The 24,328-nt window shown below is 42.2% G+C and overlaps 1 protein-coding gene across 1 annotated transcript; it reads left to right on the top strand.

Annotated features, from left to right (window-relative positions):
• Positions 1-20: 20 nt before the first annotated feature.
• Positions 21-24,328, top strand: LOC144772353 (uncharacterized). Its single transcript, XM_078656618.1, has 10 exons — positions 21-161; positions 1,219-1,277; positions 2,962-3,027; positions 3,764-3,838; positions 4,442-4,495; positions 7,129-7,194; positions 16,526-16,576; positions 17,198-17,221; positions 20,100-20,157; positions 24,123-24,328. Exons 1-9 carry the CDS (start codon positions 113-115, stop codon positions 20,151-20,153), a joined length of 498 nt encoding a protein of 165 aa, XP_078512744.1. The 5' UTR covers positions 21-112; the 3' UTR covers positions 20,154-20,157; positions 24,123-24,328.

The raw sequence follows: 24,328 nt of genomic DNA, 5'->3' as shown, positions 1-24,328 counted from the left end.
TAGGAGGAGTCGAGAGGCTTCTTCTAGTATAAATAAAGGGGACCGGCAGACAGCGTTCCACACTTGAACTCACCCTGCCACTGAAGTCTTGAAGGAGAAGCCTCGATTTGCCATGAAGATTGCAACTATTTTTGTGCTGGTGGCCCTCAGCACCACCTTTGGTGAGTATACACAGGAGGGCCCTAAGGAGCCAAACAATTATATAGTCAAATGTATAATAATGCGTATATAATAGCTAAGGCGAGTGTATCTTTATCAGGACATTGACAAGCTAAATATGGAGTTGCCAGCTCACCAAATATTCAAGACAGGAGTTGTTCCATGAAACACATATATGTATGCAAGTAATGGCATTTGTATTCTGCTACTCTAACAGCCCCTGTGGACATCTATCGCATTTCCATAAAACACCGGTTTCCAAAGTTTTTTTTATTTTATTGTTGATTGATCTACTGTCACACCAAAGATCAAGAGAATGAAGCTTGTTAAATAAAAGTGAAAAGTGATATAATTTGTCAATGTCTGAACATTCTTTTGGAACTCACTGTTGGCTGCTCCTGGCCAGTAGTAGTGGTGCAGGGAGGAAGCGGGGTAGAAAGAGAAAGAAAGAGCACTTACCTGCTGGCTGGCCGGCAGCTGCCTCTCCTCCATCCTCTCCTTTCTCTGCTCCTGTGTGGACCAAAAGCACACAGGCTCCCAGACTCCCCATAGCCAATCACAACGCTGCTGTCAGCAGTGTTGTTGTTTGGTCTGAGCACCGTGGTTCAGCGCTCAGACAGGCAGCGGGAGCCTGGGCATATTCTCCTCCCAGGCTGTGTATTATAGCCCGGTGGAGAACATGCAAAGTGCACATGAATGTTTGGCCAGCCCAAGATGGCCTGCCAAACCATCATGAGCACTTAGAAAGTGCCCCAACCACTCCTCTCCCTGCTCTGTGAGCAACCCAGCTCCACCCCGCCTCGCCGAACTGCTTCAGCACAGAAAAGTAAAATGATAGTAACAGCATTTTATTGTCTTTTTTTTGCTGTGCTGAAACCAATGGGTCGACGCTCCTCTGACTTAGTGGAGGAGCCTTCCCTGCTGGAATGCTCTGAGATATAATGTTATTAGATCATTCCTTTCCAATCTTTTCATCGGAGCACATTTTACTTGTAGTAAAATTCCTAGATTGAGAATACCAAATTAAAAAAATTGTTCTTTACTATTCATTTTTTTCAGCTTCTGCCACCGTTGGTTCCAAAATGCATCCTTTTCCTAAGTGTGATTTAGAGCTTCTGGTAAGTTTGTCATGGAGGGGTGATGCTAGTTTAAGTTCGGGGCTCAGACTGCTGAATGATTTCTTATCCCACAGCATCAAACATTTCTTAAGGCAACCCCTCTTTTGCCGTATGTCTCATTTGGAAGTGAACTGTTTCCTAGGTGCAAAATATAACTCCTTATCCAAATTGTGGCTCTAGAAATTAGGCATTACATGCAGATCATATATTTATTGCACCACAAATAATATGATTTGCCTTTGTACTTCTTCTCTAAATACATTTTTTACTTGGTCAGATCTGTAAGGGGAAATCAGTGGGGAGGTATAAATATCACATATATCAGAATTCCAATCCCTACTCAAACTCGGAAGTATGATTGCAGCTATAAACTACAACGGAACATTACATTGTCATTTGATTCTGTCATTTGTGACCATGTGCATTGTATGAGAAAGTATCTTGCAGTTTGGGGTTTTCTATACATTTTATTTCACCTACCAAAATGCAGCAGAATATTTGACCAGAAATCTAGACCAATTATCTTTTGTGTTTTGTGAAATGTTTTCTCAGTTATTTTATATGAAATGTGTAAGAAAGTGGGATATTAATTAGGGTGGATGTGAGCCTGGATCACTGTCACAATATCTGAAAAAATAATATTGTGTAACAAACATATTGTGTCAAAAATATTGTTTAAAAAAATATCGTCTTTCTGTACTTATAGAAGTAAGTACAAAGATTTCGAAAAAATATATTGTTCCACACTAAGATCATTAAGAAACATAAAAATATATAGTTATTTAATATATATATAATTTCAACCTTTAGCTTAGTGTCATGCTGTAACATTTCAGACAACCTGTTTAATCCCAAGTGAGAGACGCCAGAATGTACCATTGAGGTCTCCTAATGGGGAGTGATTCTGTTACGGTCTGTGGAGGCTGGAATCAAAATTGTAGCAATAGAATGTACCATAGAGACACACCCAAGGAACAAGTGGATAACAGCTGTGTACAGAGTTCACTCCAGATTGAGAATGCATAACTACTTATGAGCACATTGTTAATGGTTTGAAGTTTAGACTCTACATCACGAAGCATAGAGAGTAAGCTGGGAAGAATCCATGTCATTCCATGATATATATTAGTTACAGCAGTAGAAGATAAAAAAAAAGAGTTGTGAGTCACTAATTCAATATCCCAATATTTTATGTATAAACACATTAGTAAAATGAACAATTGGCCTGCATGCTCTAGAGAAATTACAAAATGGCCCCGCCTATGCGATCTCATTTTACAACATTGAGGGTTGTGCATGAGCCGTCAACTTTTTCAGGGTGGAAATCCCCTGTTCATAACCTTTAATAATTGAAGCATATGACGTGTACTGGTGTACCGTGTGGTGTATGCCATGGATGTCCCTGAAGTACAGAAACATTCATCCATGCTCCTTATCTAACTATGTACATTTGTATCTTTGGAGTAGGACCTTTGCGAGATTCGTCCATAGGTAGAAACATTAAAACCATGGATGGCTACTTGGAGGAGAGACTGGAGAAGAATATGTTTAGTCCATATAAGATCAGAATAATTTTCTGTGGACTGCAGATGAGTTTGAGTGAACTAGAAATGAGAAATGTGGCATCATGTTTCTTACACAAGAAATTCCTAACATATATTGTTGACATTCTTTTCCCACACAGAAAAAAAACCTGGCGGAAGTTCTGAAGAGTGTGAAAGATCTTCTCTGCTCATATCAACATTGTCAGGTACAGTCCGACGTCACATTGATGCTCTTATAATTGAGTGGGTTGTTGTTCAGAACATGTAATGCTGTCAGTCTTTCCCCTTCTGGTATTCCTCTGTTTCCATCTTCCCAATCTACTCAGTGATACCAGGTTTCTATCCCCAACCCACCAAGGAACTTCTATTTCATAAATCAGTATACATTTGGGGAAATGCCTCTCTGCATTTCTGACTGACTCATGTTAGTCTGGTGTCTGTGTTTTATTTTGAGGAGCTCAACTTCCACCTCAGTGTTAATAGGGTATCACTGGTAAGTGCATTTTGAACATGGTATCAGGATCCAAAGAGGCCTTATCTCTGTGCTGTGGCCCATCTAATATCTAAGCACCCAAGCCTCACTCTAGCCCTTCCAATGCATGTATGTGCTTCCTGGACTCCAGGGATCTCCAAAGGATTTGAGTAATATACCTTTGCTGTCTCCCCCATCCGCATTACCGACATCTTTTCTATTTCAAAGGCAATTACTGCTTGAGATTCTGATTTAATTGATAAGCATATCACCCTACCCCACAACCTAATACCCTATCCACATAAGCATTATTCTCCCTGCACTGATTACAGTAGCCAAAATGCGCCCTCCTCTAGGACTCTTAAAATCCAAAGAATGACTTTCAAAGCCAACTAGCTATTGTCAGTTCAACTCACCTACAAAGAGGCCAATGTAGATTTTATCAATGATTCTTTCATATTTCGTTCCAGAAGGTGAAGGGAACAGATAATGAATGTAGTTTGGAGGAATGGAAAGCAATGGTGGAGAAAGTAAATAAGGCGCTGGTAAGTATTAGTGGCCTCTCATGTCTTCTATCTCACTCTTCTATCAATCTGACATTACTGAGAATGCGGAAATGCCAAAAGCTTCTTTCTTGTTACTGTAACCATACACTCTCTGTGGTCCTGGATACTACTACTATTTGAATGTATGCATGTACACATTTGGGTTTTCCAGCCCCTATATTAAGATCAGGTCAAATGGGCCCATTCGTTAATATATTTTCTGATCACATCTAGATGCCAGACTACCCTGGACATAGACTGGCACAATCAGTGGTTGGCAAGCATCACATTTCTAGTTTGGGGTACCATCAAGCACACTGGTATCAAAGGTTGGTGCCGGAGTGCTCTTCAGCTGAGAATGGGATTATATCTGGACACAATAAAGAATGGGGCCTGTCCATGGCCTGAGACTATCCACTGATGTATCACACATTATATACACTATGAAGTGTAGCATCTTCTCTTATTCAGCTTAAATATTTATGAATATGTAAAAAAAGTGATCAGAACAATAAAACTCTCTTAGCCTTTCTCATTTCTGAAAATTTGAGGTTACTTGTGTAGGAAATAATTATATTGTAACTTCTTTCCTTCACCATTCAGACAACACTTGGCTGCAACATTGATGAGCTTCTGCTGAAAGGACATGAAACAGTGGTAAGTCTTAGGGTCTAATGGTGAGCGTTGTTCATTGTGGATTAGCAATGGCCCCCTTCAGACTCGAGAGTTGCAGATGTGGTGCAGTTTCTCATACCCTGCGGGATATGTACAAGGAAGTGGTGGAGAGAGGCGTTAGGCTTCATGGCTTAACGCCTCTCTCCGCCACTTCTGAAATGCAAGGCTGCACCATATTTAAAAGAATGTGGTGCAGTCTTGCGTTTCCCCCTGCGATGGCGCTAAGTGCAGCAACTTAGTGCCGATACAGGCAACCTTGCACCATAGTGTAAGGGTGTCTGCGTAGAGCGGAGGATTGTTTATGTGTAGGAAGGTGTCCCTTCCAGCACATAAACAATCCTAAAAGGCCATTATGTCACTGTCCAGTGTGCTACTTCATGCAGCACACATGCAAATCACAAAATGGCATTTTTTTAAAGGATTGTTTATGTACAGGAAGGCACACCTTTCTGTTCATAAACAATCCGTGATATTTTGCTTTTTCCACGTGTGCTACACAAGGCAGCACACATGGAAAAAGCAAAAACGAGGAGAAATAATGCACTAAGACCAGGTTTTACCTGGTCTTAATTTTGACGCTGCCTCCTATGTACGCCACCCTTGCACATAGGGGGCAGCGTCAAAATGAATTGGTGAAAGGGGGCCTTATTTACAAGGCAGCATTAATTCACGTTAAGTGTCTTAACGCTGCCTTGTATCTAAGGCTTTCATAACCACAACGTCGATATAAGTGACATTGTGGTGGCGATAGGGGCTTGTACATATGCCCCCCAGAGTCTAAAGGCACACTCACATCTTCTTAAAAGCATTCACTGCCTCACACTAGCTGCTCCTCATTCAAGTATAGGGGACCTTTAACTGAGGCGGTTCATTAGGTACATTAAGGAGGGAAGAGTTATGCCAGAGAACGCGAGTTGACATCATTTCTGGGGTGACTCTTAGGTTTCAGAATGTAGTCAGCAAAACGTGGTGGAACACTAGGGGATCAGGTCCACAGATGCACTGCTCTACAATATCGTTCACTAGCTTTCTGCCTTTATGTCTGCTATTACCAGTCACTGGCTGACTGTTTCCCTTACGAGTGCCTCAGAATACAAACAAGGAGTCCTAAAGCTCATAGTCTTAAATCAACCAGTATATTATGATCTGCCTGAGGCATACCCTCTGAATGCAACCATTAGGGTGAAGTCTGACAGAAACTCCTTCTCCTGCGTATAAACTACGCCAGCTTCTGGGTGAAACACTGGCTAACGGCACAGCCCTGTCTCTCTCGACTGGTGAGGTGTGGCGGAGCGGATTTACACTACGCGCCTTTAAAACCAAGCACTCTTCTTCAAAATAGAGCAGCATGTAAAGGGGACTCCTGGGACAGTAGGACATTATCATCCCTGTGGGGCCAAAACACTGGCGCATCCATATTGCACCGATGTAGTGGTGGGTCAATGTTGTAGTGTGTCCTTTTTATTATTCCTGTGTTTGGTTCCGTTATCATGAAACGACAATTTAGATTCTCGTCCATGGTGGGGAATCTTGCACGGACAGAGTGGTGATTACCCTAAAAGTAAGGGGAGAAACAACTCAAATTACTAAATTATCAGCTGGAGATGAGGTTTCTTCCGTTTTAAAAGCATTCACAGTGCAACATGAAGCTGATAGCAGCCAAACGTGCTCTCTGGACATAGCTTTTCAACACACGTGAACACCGTGTACTCTCAGGTCACACCATACGTCACCCCAGATGACTCTGCCTGCCTCTTAGAACCAGAGGTCAAGTTACACTACATCATACTACACTGCACAATTAAATGCACGAGGGGTCTGCATACCACAGCAGTGCCTACACTCCCATTGTGCCATTGGAACCCACCCCATTGTTTATCATACTGTCCTCACGCCTTGACAACACTCAGTAGTGACACAGATGGAGGCAACTTCTCCAAATGATTAAATGTAGCCTCGCGAGACTGCTGTTCATCGGGAGTGATAGCACACATAGTTGTTTAACTTATTCAAAACGTTTTGAAAGGTTTTTCCGTCTTCCACCCAAATAATGCCTCCCTAAATTAATGATAGCAGGTCATAGCTTGTACATGAGCCAAGCTGCACTGGCCACCAGGCCCACCTTATATATATATATATATATATATATATATATATATATATATATATATATATATATATATATATATATATATATATATATATATATATATATATATATATATATATATATATATATATATATATATATATATATATATATAAATTGTTCTAGGTGGTGCAACCAGCAAACATTCCTAAAACTTTGTGCCCTGTGCAACAGACATGAAGAAATGAAGCTGTTTCGGATGAGTTTTGATGCTCAATAAACAGCAAATAATTAAGTAGTAGCCTGTTTGTGCTATTAATATTGAGCAGAAAAGCAAATACAATGTGTTGGACTAAGCAGTGAGGGGACAAGATGCTTAATACCAAGTTCTTGGTAATCTGAAGTTGTGCTAGACAGTAAAAAGAGCAAAATATAATTTATAAGCTAAATAGTTCTATACCGTTTTGAATTAGTACTTTCTAAGAGAACATTGTCTTTTCTAATTATGTCATTAATTGTGTTTCAGGAAGAAATAACTGCAAAAGTTGGAGATGTGCTTAAGAAAGTAGAGGGTCCCCTCAGAGATATCCTGGTAAGATGAGACGGTTAGAATCAATGTCTGCTTTGGATTGTATTTCCTCCGTATCAGTAAATGAGACTAGGTACTGCATTCCATTATCAACCAATCACAACAAGGCAAGTGTCTAGCAAGCCTAGTACCGGGAAGTCTGCATGTGGCTTAATGGACGATCTGAAGAGGCAACAACCTACAATTCCAGCATAACATTTTTTTATTGGATCGTTATCAGTGCCTCACTCCCTGTCCTACTTTGCATAGTCAGTATTGATATTAAAATATGACGTATTGCAGTTTTTTGTGTGTAAAACTGAAGGCCCTACAATAGGTTAGGATCCCTCTAACAGTTTGCTGTCAAATACCCAGTCCCTTTACTGTAGCCCTGCCACTGCTAAAGAAGGACAAACGTGTATGTCAGGCGAAGGCTCAGCAGCCAGGGACACCATAAGGGGGTCAAAAGGAGTCCTTGTGGTTGAATTTAATATGAGACAAAATCATGTGTCCCTTTCCGTTGGGTGATGCCCCCTTTCCTTCCAAGCAAGGCAATAAAATATATATTTCAGCCTATAGCAGCATTTGTTGTTATTACTCTAAACATTCTCTTAGTGATCACGAATGGGTCGATTTATAATTTGGCAGGTCGAGAATACGTCACAATGGTTCCTGTCAATGGTTTGTTGAGTTTGAAAGTGGGTTTTCAGCTTTTTTTTAATACCAAAAAATGCCCCTTACCGCCAATGTTATCCTGGTCGTTGGGCTATCAGACGGGAGTAACCATGGCAGGGACAGAGGAGTCTCCACTGTGGTTACGCCAAAGGTCCGCCTGCATTTATATCGAGCGGGCGGGCCATTATGCTGCCGCTAAAGGATACTCTGTCACTGTTGCGATGGAGTTTCCTTATTTATTTATTTATTTATTTATTTATTCAAAGTTTTATATAGCGCGAACAAGATCCTTACAGATATCAGAGCGCTTCACAAAGACAGGGTAGGGGCAGTAGGAGTGAACAGAGATAATGGGAGCAGTATAGTAGTCACTAACATGGTAGGATAATAGTAACATACATAAAACATATCAATATACAATCAGGTAAACAAGTAATATAAGACGGTACAAGTCATTGATCCCACTATAGAGGTGTTCAGGTGCACCTTGGGTGTGTGGATGGCTTATACCAAAGTCTTAGTGTAGAGAGAACACTGAGTGGGGGCATCGGGAGAGTGAATCAGTAAGCCAACGTGTATCATATATTGGTAGTGACAACATCAAGTTAGAAGTATAGTGCCAGAGGACAAGGTGAACAGTGATACAAAGCAATGCAGAGTCTCTGATCCAGCACCACTAAGGTTCAGGAGATCTTGGCCAGAAGGATGGTTTTCACCTCTTTCTTGAAGAGTGCAGTGGAGGAGATCAGCCTGGTTTCAGGCGGGAGCGCATTCCAGATCCTGGGTGCAATTTCAGAGAAGGAGCGCTTGTATGTTTTCTCTTTCCGGAATCTACGAGGTTTCAGGAGTAGGTTTTTTGTACTTCTATTGGATCTCGAACCTCCTGATATAGACAACTTTTGAGCGAGGTAGTTGGGTGCATTGTGGTGCACGGCCGCGTGTGTCATAACTGCAATTTTTAGCTGTATTCTGGCTTCAAAAGGCAGCCATTTTAGAGACTTTAAGTCTGGGGATATATGCGAATGTTTTCTTGAGCCAGTAATGAATCTCGCTGCAGCGTTCAGGGAGGCTCTTAAGGGTGCAGTTGTGGATAGCGGGAGTCCGCTGAGGGCCACAATTCCGTAGTCTATTCGAGGGATGACTAAAGCTTGTACCGCAGTTTGGAAGTCTTCAGCAGGGAGGAAGGGTTTAATTTTCCTCAATGTGTTGATTTGGAAATTAGCTGCTTTTGTGGCTTTGCTAACGTGCTGCTGCATGTTGAGCTTGGCGTCGAGTGTGATGCCTAGGGATTTCGCCGAATCCACGATGGTAGGTTGGACATTGAGTGCTGTTGGGTTATTGAGCCATGTTTGGGTGGTGGAAATTTTCGCCGGGGGTGAGATGAGTAGGAACTCGGTTTTCAGAGCATTTAGTTTGAGGTGATTATCTGTCGCCAAGATTGCGTGTTAATAAGCGTGGAATTCAGATGTTTGATATCTTCCGGGGATTGTAGCTTTAGGTAGAGTTGTGTGTCGTCGGCGTACATATGGAATTGGACATTGGAAGCTTGGAGCGAGGTGGCGAGCGGTTCCATGACGAGGTTGAACAGTGTGGGGGAGAGGGAGGATCCTTGTGGAACACCTAGATCTGCAGGCACAGGTGTAGATAGCACATTGTCGATCTTGAACTTCTGTGACCGGTTGTGAAGGAAGGACGAAAACCATTTGAGAACAGTTCCCGATAGACCCATTCTAGTGCTTAGCAGCTCCAGCAAGTTCTCATGTTTGACCGTGTCAAATGCTGACGAGAGGTCAAGAGGATGAGGAGGCAGGACTCATTGCGATCAAGAATTTGGAGGGCGTCATCAATTATGTGTGTCATAGCTGTTTCCGTGCTATGTTTCGCTCGGAAGCCTGATTGATGAGGGTTGAGGAGGTCAAATTGGTCAATGTGTTTAGTTAGTTGTAGTTGGATACATTTCTCCAGCAGTTTGGCCAGGGTGGGGATATTGGTGATGGGCCGGTAATTGTTTAGGTCAGAAGGATCAGCTGTAGGTTTCTTGAGTATAGGCGTGACTTGCCCCACCTTGAGGGAGTCTGGAATGAGGCCTTGTTGCAGGGAGCTGTTGATGATTTTGGTCCAGAGAGGGAGGAGCAAGGGGATGAAGTCTTTTACAGCATTAGCAGGTAGAGGGTCTGTGAGGTGATTAGAGGGCTTCAAGGTGCAGAGCAGTTTGTGTATTGCTTCTTCCGAGTAGGTATCGAAGTACAGCCAAGATGCCTTGTTTTTAGGTTGAGTGTAAGACATTCTGGTGTTGTTGGGGAATCGACTTAGATCCATGATGAGGTCATTCCTTATGTTGTCAGTCTTTAGCTTAAAGAAAGCAGAGAAGGCTTCACAGTGTGGGGTGTCGCTTGTTGTGCTGTTTGATTGTAGGGGTTGTGTCTTTGCTTGGGTCTTGATTAGTTCGAACAGCTTTCTTGGCCTGTTTTTTGCTTGGTCCAACTGGCGGCTAAAGAAGTCCGCCTTTGTGCGCTTTATTTTCCTGAAGTAGGCATTTCTCTTGTTCTTAAGCCTTTTGAGGTGCAGTGCTGAAGGGTCCGATCTCCAGGTGCGCTCTGCCATTCGCATAGTACGCCTGTCGTCATTGAGTCTATCATCATACCAGGGGTTAGAAGTTTTGGTGGAGACTCTCTTCAGTTGCAGTGGGGCGACTTCATTGACTACTGTGTTCATAGAGTCAAGGTAGTGGTCCATCAGTGATTGAACATCCGAGGCACCTGAAGGGGGAAGGAGGAGATTGCCGATGTGAGGAGGCAGGGTAGAGGGGTTAAGGTTCTTAATGTCCCTTTTCCATGTTTTGGACTTGATTGGTTGAGCTGGGTTAGGTTTAACTTTTTCATTGATAAAGAAGGTGATAATGTGGTCATCAGACCAGTCGCAGGGTTGAATCGCCTCCAGTTGTGTAGAGTTCTCCTTGGCAATGATGAGATTGAGTATCGAGCCTTTGTCGTGTGTTGGTCTATCGCATATTTGGGTGAGGTCAAGCGCATTAAGGAAAGTTTTGAGACTATTCACCACTGTGTCTTTCTGATCGTTCCAGTGGAGATTGAAGTCACCCAGGTAGACTTGGGTGGTCTGCCGACCGGCATTGGAAGTGATCATGTCCATGAGTTGTTGGGTGAATATGAGATTGTCACCAGGCGGGTGATAGATGAGATGTAAAGCACAAACTTGTTTGCCCTCGCTGGTGATGTCGAGGCAGAGGAGTTCACTGGAGGAGAGGGAGGGGGGGGTGACTTTAGTAACGGAGAGGTTGCTCCTAAAAATGCATGCCATTCCCCCGCCCGTCTTGCCAGGAGACCTGTCCAGCCTAATGATGTGATAATTGGGGGGGACTAGTATGTCCATAATCGGGGTAGAGGCTTCATTAAGCCACGTTTCCGTTAGAATGGCTAGGTCCAGATCCATAGCTGAGACGAGATCAGCGATGTTGGAGGAGCATGTAAATCAGCCCCCTAGCCAATGATGTAAATTCTGCATTTTTAAGGTCAACCACCTAGAGCATGCCATTAAAACATCTGATGTCAAGTGCCCATATATTAATTATTTAAGACGTAAAATGACCGTTTAAAGACTAGTATCACCAGCACAGGTCCTCGCATAGAGCTTTTCCTGTGAGTAGAAGTGTTTTATTCCAGGCCTTGGTGTGACCCACTCTCCCACTTCCAGCAGTAACACATTCTTACTCACAGATAAATAGTAGCTTTGTGAGTCAGGCTAAGGAAGCAATATTCAGAGATAATAACTATGTATTCCTGGTATAATCAGCTGAGTGCACATTTGTAGACCACACATTATGCAGCACAGATGTGCACCCAGACTGCAGAACACGATGACAAACAGGACGCTTATGTTGCAGGAGGGCAGAGTGGACAGCTCAAGGGCTGCATTGCACTTCCTGCATATGTATGTCTCAGGTACGGATGTATGACATGACAACGCATGCTTTTACCACGCATGCCTTAACATCGCAGTTTTTACAACGCACGCATAGTGTTAAGGGGTGCTGGATAGTGAATAGTTTAATTTACTATTCCAACTCCAGTCCCCGTGGATAGTAGGGAAGGTGTTGGATAGTAAATTAAATCTATTCCCTATCCTAGAGCGCCCCCCCAGCGCTATGCGTTGTAATGATATGCGTTGTAATAGTTGCGTCGTAAAGGCACTGCGTGGTAAAAGTTGCGTTGAAAAGGATGTTCCCCCTCAGGTACGCACCTGCTGCAGGACGTTCTTGGGAGAAAAAAGTGTTTTCTAGGCCCACCAATTGCAAAAATCCAATTTAAATGTATTTATTATTTATTTAACAAATGGTTTGGTATAAAATAGGTTACGCCAACACTCACGCATTGCAACTGTGTTAGCTTGCATCACACCATCAAGGTAGGAAGAACTCATATGCGAATCCTGTGTGCTTCCGGCCTTCCTCTGTGACTGCTGCTGTGACACCCAGAAGTAGCCCCTCTCTCTTTGTGAGTGTTGTATACCTTCCCATTCATTCCTGTGCGGGACAGTGGTACACCCTTTCCCAAGTGGATGAGCTTTGGGTGTACACATGTACTTTCCTGTAAAAGACAAAAAAACGTGAGATGAGGGCTATGTTTATGGCATTCTTGTTAAAGTAACTAAAGCTGAATTAAAATATAGTTTTATCTGTGCACATATATGTTTAATACTGTGACTCATCTGGGTGTATTATATGGTATGGCTGTGCGGCCTTACTATAGAATATAGTACTAAAAAAAACTGTCATGGGTCCAGTCACACTCATTTGTAAAACCTTAAGCTCAACCCTGGGTAAGTATGGCCTCGAACATCAAGCCTTCCACAAAGGAACTAGTGTAAAGCATCTAACAGTTCCAAACAATGAAATTTAAAGGCCACATGACATGAAACAAATCTGACACCAATTTATTTAAAAAGTGGGGAATTGTTAAATACATTTTTAGAGAGCAAAATGAGGAAATCAATCACAGGGTTCTGGAGATACAGATTTTTTAAGGAAACTTAAATCTTATTTTTACCACAAAGAAGCATTGGTAACTGTAAAATTTGAAAACTTTTGAAAAGTTTGTAAGAGTTGAGTTTGACTATTCTGACGCGGCTTGGATGACAAAATCCGACAAGGATAAGTTCTAGGAGGTCCGTAACCAATGTACAGTTACCTGGACACATAAGCTTTTCCAGTCCAGTTCCAAACTTTACAGCATGACCGCCATAGACTTCAACAGAGTGGTCCTGAGATTGCGAAATCATGAGATGGAAGATGCTCAACGATGCTCCGGGTGCTATGCGGTCTATGAGGGAGCCTTTGTGGTTACTCCTCAGTCCACATGCCAGATGAGGTGACTTTAGCCACAGAAGATAGGGTTCCTCAAAGTTCTATTTGCGACCACAGAAGGGCAACTGTGGCCAGGCTACTGTTTTCTGTCCATCTCGGTGCCAGCAGTATCCTTTGGCAGAGGCTGGTGTCCCTCTTGGGTGATCAACCTGGACTCAGATGATACTCCTGGGTCCAGTTGACTCAGGTGCAACTTTTGACCATTGTTGATTGGTCTCTTGGGTTCCCCACCAGCGGTCTTTGGGGATTCTCCTGAAGTGGGTATTGACTTGCAGAGTTGGGCTACTTCAGCTTTTCATGTCCCTGGTGTTGGTTCCAGGAAGTCATCTGACTGACCATTGGAGTCACTTCTTTGGGCTGGAGCTGGGGAGAAACATTTTCCTGAGCAAGGAACCAGAGGCACAGTTCTCTCTTCACTAGCCCAAGACGTGGCAAGTGCGGTCCAGCACATGGCGCAACATCTCTTTGCCAAGTCCAAAGGTCTGCATGGCAGTACTTCAGTCTTTTCTCCAGTTCTGATGCAATCTCTGGTTCAGGAAGCCAGGGTGCCATATTTATTCACAGAAAGTTCCCTGGGGGGATGATGCGATCACTAGCCAAAGGACTACCAGGTCCCCTCTTTCTTGGTGACAACGTTAGGGCTATGTATAACATCTAGCATTCCCAGATGGCACTATTTTACCCAATCTCAAGATGTCTGAACCCTTCCTCGGATGTGAGGAGCTTGGTAGCCCACCATAGAGGTGTGTCTACCTGTGAGCTACACGCACATGGCAAAAACAGTTTGGGCACTGGACTTCCCTTTCTGTCCCCCTCAACAGCCTGTCTACCTGAACAAAGGGCAGCCCCCCAGGAGTGTGAATCACCATTTGCCCACCAAAGGCGGCTCCGCCTTTAAGGCTTTCCTTTTGGGCGAACGTCTTGAATGACTTCTGTGAAGGTGAGGTGGCACCTCGCCCTGCGGCAGGCTGCTATTGTTCCGAAGCCTAGGAGTTGTTCACACTACTGCCCAGGTGGGCAGAAAACTGTCTGGTTGTCAGTGACCATGTGACTGATCAAACTGGGGCACAGAGTGGCAACTTTTTAAAGTTGCATTTCTTTAATAGTGACATTAACTTTGACCAGAGCATCAAGTTGGATTTAATGCCAAAATTAATTTGGCACCTTACAGTACTCATCTCAGTTGTCCTGAGAATTCACCTGATAACCCTGTGTTAGCCAATGGGGCACTAACTTTTCGTCAGCAAAACAACAATTTTGAAGTGATGCTGCTAGGACATATATGTAAAAATACCTATCCTAATAATATTCAGCTCCCAGCCTTAAGGCTCGGTAGGCCTTCCTTAGGGGAGACTTCCATTTATTGTTAAGGAAAGTCGGGGTTTTGCCATTGGTGTGAATGGCAAAGTCTACTAGGAGTTTTCCCACTGCCCTTCCAGTCTGCAATGGCCGACCGGGAGCCATTTTGTGCATTGTCACACAGAGGGTGGCTCAACCAGTGCTGCAGCCATTAATGGATACTCTGTCTTACATAAACTGGGTATCATACGGGGCAAAAATTGGGACAAAAAGTGGAGATCAAGCCTCCAGAAAGTCTGTTTCGTTACCTTACACATAGCACAATATGCATTGGCAAACCCAATAGGTCTCACCCATTCGAGCTATTGCCTTTAGCAATGATTTTTAGCCATCCTATACAACAGCAGGGCTGTATAGAAAGAAATGTGCGATGACACGCCAGAGCGAATGCACTTTTTTACTAAATAAAAACAATGGGAAAGTAGGTTGATGGGTTAGGGGAACACAGAGGGAAGGAGGGCGGGAGAGAAGGACAATGGTAGAGGAGAGGACTCACAAGAGACAATGGGGAAGAGCACACGCAATAGAGAATGGGTGGAAAGGGCTGGGGCAGTAAGCTGCCAACAAAGCAGGGGAGAGAGAGCATGGGGAAACACTGACAACAGCAGGAGGGAGGAGGTGGGGAAACATGGACAACAGAGGTTGGGTGGAAGGAGCTGGGTAAGAAAATTGGCAACAGACGGTAGGCAAGACTGGGAAACTAGTGTGAAATAAACAAATACTTTCCAGCCCCACTTCCTCCTCCCCGCCGCTGTGAAAAGTGGTCAAAGGGAAACAAAAAACACATGCACGGGCAGAACACAGATGCCTCAGCCGAACGAGTAACATGCCAAGCATCTGGAGCTCACTGCTCAGGCCTGAAGGGCCCATCCCTGCCTGACCTCAGACTTTTGATTTCTGAACAGATCTCAGTGTACTGGCAAATGAAGAGTAGATGCTTGCAACAGACTTGTGTTTTCCACTCACACATACAACTCTGCACAGCTAGAGCTACAATGAGTAGAACTTGTTGCTTGATGGCATCTACCGGGTTCAAAATGTGTGATCTTATGCAGTGCCTCGACCCTCAATCTGGTCTGGTCCACACTAAAATACGATGTTATAAGTTCTCAGCATGTAGTAAAGTTGGTTTTGGATGAAGCACTATGGGCTAAACAGATCTGCTTTAAGTGCTTCGAATGGATTAAAATGGACCCTGAATCAGAAGTGTATCTGTTTCAGGAGCTATCAGTAATGCAGGAGGTGCAGTGGCATATACCCAGGTCAGTGCGTGTGGGTCGCCATCTGGACCTCAGTTATGACTGTCTTTCACTACTTACATGCTACGGGCCTTAAGCAACCTTGCTAGGCCTGGTCTGCTCCTGGAGCTGCCGGTCACAAGTGGATTTTATGGGTAAGGGTTAGAGTTCCGGAAGCAATCAGAACACTACATAATTACACAGGCACATCCAATCACCACTGTCCCAAAGAGTTTCCTTAAGTGACATGGACTCGCTGTGCATGGGTCCCAGGATCATGTCAAGTATTAGAGCTTCATCTGGCCTGAGGCATGACAAAGGCCCAGCTAGAAGATGCACATATTTGTGAACAACACATTAACCAAGCATCGACAAAGATGGGAGGGCGGATGCAAAGACATGGAGGGGAAGGGGGTAGAAGGACAAAGGTCCATTTACCATGGTACACGATGAGTGGGCTCTAAGCCCTTTGCAAACTAACAAAATGTCGTTCAAGCAGCAGTGCATGCACTGTCCCAGACAAGACCTAAAAAGAAAGCACTAATTTCTTCTGTATGATTATACCTGCAAATAAAAATACGTTATGTAAAGAAGTATTTTAAATTATAACATTGTGTGACAATTTTTTGTCACTAGTACTTTTGTCAATGCAGTTCATTTTGAAAATATGATATTTTACTATATTACTTCTCAATTGTCTTAGGTGGGACTTGGTATTGAAGGACTAGCATTCGAATTGACATGTGACGCCCTGGTAAGTGATTCATTGTTATGTATCTCGAAGTGGCTTTCTAGGACTTCAGAGCCTCATTCAGTCTTCAAATCCCAAGAGCAGAATCCCATGACTTCTCCTCTTAGAAGATCCAATTCTATGTGGTTTCTGGGGTGTGGTTTTTTAGATCTCAGATACAGGCAACTTTAGCTTTTACCAGGTGTATTGCTTCCAATATAAATATAGTAGGTTTTGGGTTTGCCCTTTGCTCATGATGGGTGGCTTTGTTGTCTATCTCAGTTTTCTCTTCTTGATTCAATGGCTTTCCTCTGTATTCTTTTCCTGCTAAGTAACATTTCAATTTCTCAGTGTCCTGATTTGGTTGACATGCAGTCTTCCACTGCTGACAACGCTTGCAGAACTAGTTTTTCTTTCATTTAAATGCTCCAATGGAGTGCCTATGTTTTCTTGCTTTCTCCAAATTTTCTACTTCCTCTTTCACTTTGCCCACGTCCAACCTTTTTCTCCTTACTGCTTATACTTATGAATTAATGTATCTTTGTATAATTGACTCCATCGCTTGAAATTGTATTTTTGGTTCTAAATTATGTTTTTTATCTTCAAAAGATTTACACTAGTCACATCTATGTTCTCGTCCCCTAGGGTCCCCTTCTGGAAAAACTTGCGGTAAGTTCAAAACAGCTCTTCTTGTTAATATCTGCTCAACCCAAGGGGATCTGTTTCTTTTTGTCATTTCTTCATATTCGGAAGGTAGCAGATTAATTTCTCTTCACTGTAAGAACTTTGTTATGTGTGTTTTGCGTAGTGAAGAGAGTTTAGTCCCATCTTAGAAGAAGCTCACGATAGTTTGAAAAATCTGCTATCTTTTTAGTGTGGCATTCAGTAACACTACCAACACATTTCAAGTTCAGTGTTATGAATGCATTTGTGAATCAGGTTGAGTCTTTAAACATGGGCTTTTGAGAACTCCACATTCTGAACATATAACTTTATGACAAGTGTATCACCAGAGAGTGAGCACACTGTAGTTAGACTTTATTATTCCTAAACGTTAAAAAATCGATGAGGTTTGAGTCATCATCACCTGTCTCTGCACTTAAACTCACTAGAAGCAGCAAGAGGGGGCACTATTAAAGCACATTGTCCATGGCCGAGGTTCAGATTTGGGCATGTGAATGTTTTGTAACCTGTCCAAGTCTTGCCTTGGTTTGCAATAACTACAGCACATACCCCTAAGCACACACACAACCTTGTATGTGCAGTTGCTTCAACCCCTCTTCTGTCAGATTATGCTGGCTGTTGCCCTTACACTTGAGGGGTAATCTTGAGGGTGTTTGTTGCGTCAGACTGCACCCCCCATCAGAGATACCAAGTACTTCGCCAGTCTTCAAAGCACTGGGCACGAGTGATTCCTCTGGCCACTCTTTGTCTGGTGGGCATGGCCATGTGACAGGAAGCTGCTCGCACTGGAGGTTGCGATGGTTGGTCCCAGGAAGTATCCAAGCTCCCTCTGAAAGTCATCCTTTGAGAGCACATACAATATCCTTACCCTCTGTTGCCCTGAATTCAGTAGAACAGAGCGGTACACTGGATCCTTGTATAACATGAAGTTGGAGTCGTCCACATGGTAAACACTGAGGGCCTCATTTACAGGTTTTTGACGCAGGGCATTGCAGTAATTCACTTTACTGTGCTGCCCTGCATCAAAAGGAAAGGGCAGAAATAGCCATATTAATGATATACGGTGCCTTCCTGTCCTTTTCCACTGCACTGGTGCCGTTTTGGCTACCTTGTGCCAAGACAGGCACTTTTGTAACATGTCGCATTGTAGGAATGATTGTTTATGTGCTGGAAACAATCTATGGAGTGGTTGTCCTCCTTCTATGTGTGCTGTAGGATGCAGCACGAATGGAAAGAGGGTAAAACTGGGAGGAAGGAAAACATTTCTCCTCGTTACGCCTGCTCTGGGGAGGAGTAAGGTTTTGATGCTGCCTCAGGTTTATGTGATTTTGAAAATCTAGGGCAGCGTCAAAATCCATGGTTGCTACGTGGGAACGCCCACTGCAACGCCCAGGGAAATCCTCCTTGACGCAGAGTATTGCAACGCAGAGCTTCGCCCTGCCTTGCCTTACTCCATATCTATAGGGCCATGCAAAGCGACACAGGGTGGCTTTGCATCGTCTCATAGATATGACTGAGAGACCTGCGTCACCGGAGCGTCATAAAAAGCGACGCTTCAGTGGCACAGGCCTCTAGTGAATCAGCACCTGAGTGTGTATTGCACAGGAGGCGCACATTTTATAATATTGATCCTGCAATTCAGCGTCTGATATTGGTTGAAAGTGACAAATGCCTTTCTCAAGAAGTCTACGGCACCAAGTAAGCTTATGGCAGAGGTTAGTAACTCAAAAATGTTACAGTGACTTCCAGTGATTCATAGAATCAAACTTCCATTAGGTGTCACGCTGCACCTCCCCAATCGGTCGCAGGAAATTGCAATTTTGTGTGTTGGCTTGGGACTATGTTGTATGTCCGATTCTTGTTCTTCACACTTCCCTGGCTGCACTGGGAATGGGTGCTGGAAGAAAAAGGTTCAATGATTTACACAAATAACCAGGGCTCAAGAAAGTAGAAGCAATAGTCCTAGTCTCATTTTCAATGTTGTCACATGAAAATTCCGTGAAAATAGAACCACTCTGGGAAAGTACACATAACTTTAAAATTCAACCAGGGCTAAATTATAAACCTATTCCACTAATATTAAAGTGTAATAATGGGATGTGAAAAGAAAATATGACATAGGTGAACGTGATAGAAAACTGCTTGCAAGAGGGAGAGTTCAAATATTTGCTACTGAGTCAGCAATTTAGTAAATTAAATTGGCAATTCCAGGCTTTTTTTGTTTACCTCTTGATTCTACATTCATTCTTGTAATTACAGCATGGAGCTGTTCCTGTACAGCAAACGGTGTAAACTGCTCACACCAAGATTACCTGCATTGGAATGACTTTCTGTTCACATGAAGACACATGTTATGTCATACTATAGACAGTCTGTCCCTCATGTCCGTAGTGTGCAGAGTTTGGGCTCCTATTCTCTAGATGGAATGAGTATGTTCTGAGGGAGAATGAGCTCGTGGAAGCGATAGATGCTACATCCTGACTGAAAGCGTTGAGGCGTCATTCATTGGTGGGTGCCCCTCAAGTCTCACGGGGTCTTCACTGAACTCTTGAAAGTGGCAAAACCACACTCAGACGAGATGATGCGAAATCGGGACTTTTGGGGGAGCGCCTCCTCTTTCTCCTCTCTTCTCAGTGTTTACTGCATGCAACGTCCACATGCATTCGGAGTTGCTGACTACTAACATGACAGTCAAAAACGACTTTAATATTATGTTGTTCTACATAGGAATTGCAATGTGTTTGTGATGCATGGTGCAAAGATTATAATAGCAAACTCTGTGAAATTCTCAAACTTTTTGTATCACAATTTATTTTATGATACATTTTCATTTGAAAAGATCCTTCTTTCTTCCCTTTTCAAGGACCTGCTAGAAAAACTGAATCTTCCTTCACTCCCAAAACTAGGACTTGTGTAATAAGGTAAACAGATATTTCGTATTTCAAACTCAGTTTTACAGTAAACTCAGCAGTGACATCAAGTGGTTGTTCTGACTCACAGACGCCCAGGCCACCTTGGTATTGATGATTGATTCTCATCTTGAAAACGCTTCTGCTTGTAAATCATGTTAGAATGTTGATAGACAAGTACATTAATAACATGTGTGAACGGGTATGGAAATGTCCACAGTCTTTCCATGTGACATTGCATTACCTGCTTCAGCTTTACCCTGACTGTGTGACAGTATATTAAATTCGACAGGCCCTGTCATTCTCCATGGGTGTATATTTGTGGATATTCTTTCACTTAAACTAGGTGACATGAACCATTTAGCACATGGATCAAGTATCCTTAGACCATGTGTATTAGGCTGCCAATGGGATCTAGAAAGCTCTTTGAGGCATCTGAAATTGCCTTTAATTATAATGTGCACAGTGTAAATGTCTCCAAGAACTGGAAGCTCAGAATAAGGACCCTTCAAGCCTCGGGTCTCTATGAAGTAATGTGCAGCCAGTGCACAAGAGGCGTGTGCACTGAAGCAATCCCCTTGACATTGCTGCCTTTTATAGCGGCTCACAACAATATGAAAATTCTGCTGTTACAAAAGCGCAGTGCTCTGCATGGCTCATGGGAGTACTGGGGTGATCCATTGCTCTATCAAACTGTGTTGTCTGCTCTCAACTCTACCTTCAATCGACCCACGAGGCTGGGTGTCATTGCATATTGCATACAGAACTCCTGTGGAGCCCTCAGACACTTTAAAAAGGGGGGCAGCAAAGTTTGCGGTGCAGAGGCAAGCGCATCGCTTCTAATGTTCGGACCCACTTGGACAGACCATCATTGGCAGAGGGTGGAGTTGTGGAGGACTGTATTATTGATCTGCACCACTTTGGATCTGGGATAGGGTTTGTATCTTGCCCCTCTCAATTTGTCCACTTAGATAGAGCCACAAAATGTGGAACAATTCATGGGAGGTCATTTCCAAACTCATTTGGGTGGCAGTTTGAGTAAACTACATAGAGGAAACCTAAAATGTAATTAGTAAGTAGTTTTGCAAGATAAGTGATGGTAGTGAGAGATCTTACAATTTCTTGGTTGTAATGCTAAATCTAGAACAAAATTAATCAGTGGTATTTTCTGCACCAAACTTAACCTCGGATAAGGAAATACTGTGGGGTTTTTCTCCTCTTGATTTATCACTCTCTCCAAAAACGGGAGATTATTCCATTAATATTCATGAGATAGGTCTATTCGCGACCCACCAGCAATCCCTAAAAGAAACTCAGTGAGTTTCATACATTAGGAATACTGGTTTCATAATTGCAGTTCAGAGAGAATAGCGATTAGGAAATTGGCATTCCTAATGTTTGTACATTTGGCCCACTGTCTGTACAAGGTGGCACTGTCTGGTTAATTTAGAGAGGACCACAACAACAGGTAATTAGGAATTCAATATACATTAAAAAATAATATTACCTGCTGCCCAAGCCATTCTTATAGTTCTAGAAGCCTGACGTTGTCTGAATTTTCACACTTGTAGGAGTGTGATGGTTAGTAGTTGTGTTGTTACTATTATTGGCAGCTTGGTTGGCACACTTATCTTTTTACAAATAAGCAATTATCTGGCGCCTGGTTCTGAATGCACAATGTGCATTTATATTTAGACCATAAATGAGTTCCACCAATCACCATGTCTGCTATTCAAAGATGTGCCTGATACTTCAAAATCTGAGAGTAATCTGGGGATTCAATCCTTTACTGCTTTTTAAACATGTGGACCAATGTCCCCTGGTGATATTAATCATTTGAGATGTTTCCTTATCTTTCCTAAATTAAGCATCACATGGCCTATAATATCAGACATTTAAGGATAGTCACAGCTAATTACAAAAACAATCAGAAGCTAAAAATATTTCCTTTTGATTTAAAAAAAAAACACATCTTTTAAAATCTCCTACTATTTTTATTTAGGTTGAGGTCATTCAACCTTTTAGAATAACTAAACAATATTGTGTTTTTCGATGCAATACTTTCATGTGTGCTGTTTGATAATTAAGTTGCAAGTGTTTCAGTGAACAGAACTAAATCTTGCAGGTACCACACGGAATATATTGAGTAAGGAATTTTGATTATGATAAAATAAGCTCAAATAATTCTTTGGAATTAAAGTTTGCCCAACAGTGAAATTTCATAGACAGTAAATGGTTGGCTGGGTGTGGAAGAATCAAAATGTACAAAAATGAGAAACAAAACTGTCAGCTGCTGAAAGTAAACAGAGAAGTGTATGAAGGTAGATAATGTTGGAATAAATCGAACAGGTATTAGTAAGTACTTAGTCCTAACAGATAATTTAAGAGAAGGGTGTAAGAAGCACCTCACTGATAGATTTGAAAAAATAAACAGCATAAGGTGGAATGCCAGGCATGTCAATTAAAGAGAAGGGGCATTGGGACGAGAGGGTGAGAAAGAGGAAGTAATTCAAAAGTAGGGTAACTGCTGAGGCAAACCCAGGATTTAAAAAAATATATTTTAAAAAATTGTAGATTAGAGCTAGATGTTGCACAGCAATTGGAATGTCAAACTAAATGGCTAGAGATATCAAATGAATTACAACTTGCACAATCACCCAGAAAAAGTAGTTATGGTAAGGAAGAATCCAAAGGCCACTCTAGCGAGAGACAATATTAAGGATTGTTTGGAGTGCGAAAGTGGACATCAAATCCCATGGTTAGCAGGAGTGGAGTCTACCCTTTGAAAGACTGACCTGAATCATATTTATACAGATACTGAAAGTATTGCAATTGGAGACAAAATATTTGTGCAACAATCCCGTTTTTACTTTGAGCGAACCCTAAGACTGAATGAGAATGGGGGGAAGTCAACTGTGGCAGTTTATTTGAGTACGGTTGCAGTTACCACTCCTACTAAATGTCTCTATTTAGTGAGGCGGCAGTGGGAACGAAGTTTGCTGTTTTGATTTAGGGTTGGCATGTTAAAATATCAATTATGTTTCCCCCTGGGCTACTAATCATATCTTGATATGTGCCTTTGCCCTTGTGACGGGAGCTCTAATCAGACTATGCAGCATTTTGCACTTTTTAGTGAATTTATTTGCAATAAACAAAGCACTTTCTACTTCCGCTCATTAAAAAGCACAATATTCGGAACTTTGGGGAGGCTTTTAGTTTTTAATTCAAATGACGGATCTGGAGACATGTGTACATGTAGGATCATTCCTTAGAACACTGTTTGGGCATGACACACAATGCCCCCTGATTAAAATGGACCTGCTGAAATTATAATGATTATAGATTATTTTTAACCCAACTTTTGTCATGGCTATTTGACTATCTGAATAAAGATGTTGCTGATCTGATCTGAAGTAGCTATAGTTTCATCCATTTTAGTGTTATCACTTTGGACATATTTTTATTCCATGTCTAATGTGCTTTGCCATACTGGGAATTATCTCTGAAGTAAGTCCTTAATGCACATCACCTGTGTATCAGTGTTATATGCAACATTATTTCTTACACCAGGTTGATAAATTTAATGGAATTATTATTTGAGAGATTTTTAATTTTGGAATATATTATATGATTTATGACCTATGGTTTATGATTTATGGATCACAACATTTCTCATCATACTCAACAGTGCTTGCGCAAATTCATAGTTAATTCACATTACATTCTTCAAAAAAATACAAAAACCTATTACCAAATGATGAATGAGTCATGTAGTAGGGTGCATCATTCCAGTTTGAGCTGTGATCACTGCTGACATAAGAAAGCAAAATGTACATTGGACCTTTACACAGAATAACAAAGTACAATGAATAAACTCTAAGCTAGATCTTTGTTTCGATTATCTTCAGCCTATGTTCTTCAGAGCTTTCTTCCCAGAGACACCTTTCTAATTATTGTCATTTCCATTTCTTTTTTAGAGGATCAGTGGGCCCGATGTATGTTCCTGCAGAATGATTCTACAGAAATGGAACTTTCGGAATAATCTCTTTGCCTTTCTTGCCATTTTTTGAAAAGCAATATAGTGCCTAAGATTGCGCTAACTCAGAAATTGTGATCTCAATGCTCTGCTTTTTCTGTTTTCATTTTCTGAATGATTTCAATAAATTAACCAAAGATTGCCTAA

Source organism: Lissotriton helveticus, chromosome 1_1 (genome assembly GCF_964261635.1).
Source record: "Lissotriton helveticus chromosome 1_1, aLisHel1.1, whole genome shotgun sequence".
NCBI classification, from domain to species: Eukaryota; Metazoa; Chordata; class Amphibia; order Caudata; family Salamandridae; genus Lissotriton; species Lissotriton helveticus.
This window is presented reverse-complemented; position numbering and strand designations above follow the sequence as displayed.

Coding starts and splice junctions, on each gene's coding strand:
- LOC144772353 (XM_078656618.1), top strand. CDS start 113: ATGAAGATTGCAACTATTTTTGTGCTGGTGGCCCTCAGCACCACCTTT. Junction 1,278..2,961: donor AGTGTGATTTAGAGCTTCTG/GTAAGTTTGTCA, acceptor TTTCCCACACAG/AAAAAAAACCTGGCGGAAGT. Junction 3,028..3,763: donor GCTCATATCAACATTGTCAG/GTACAGTCCGAC, acceptor ATTTCGTTCCAG/AAGGTGAAGGGAACAGATAA.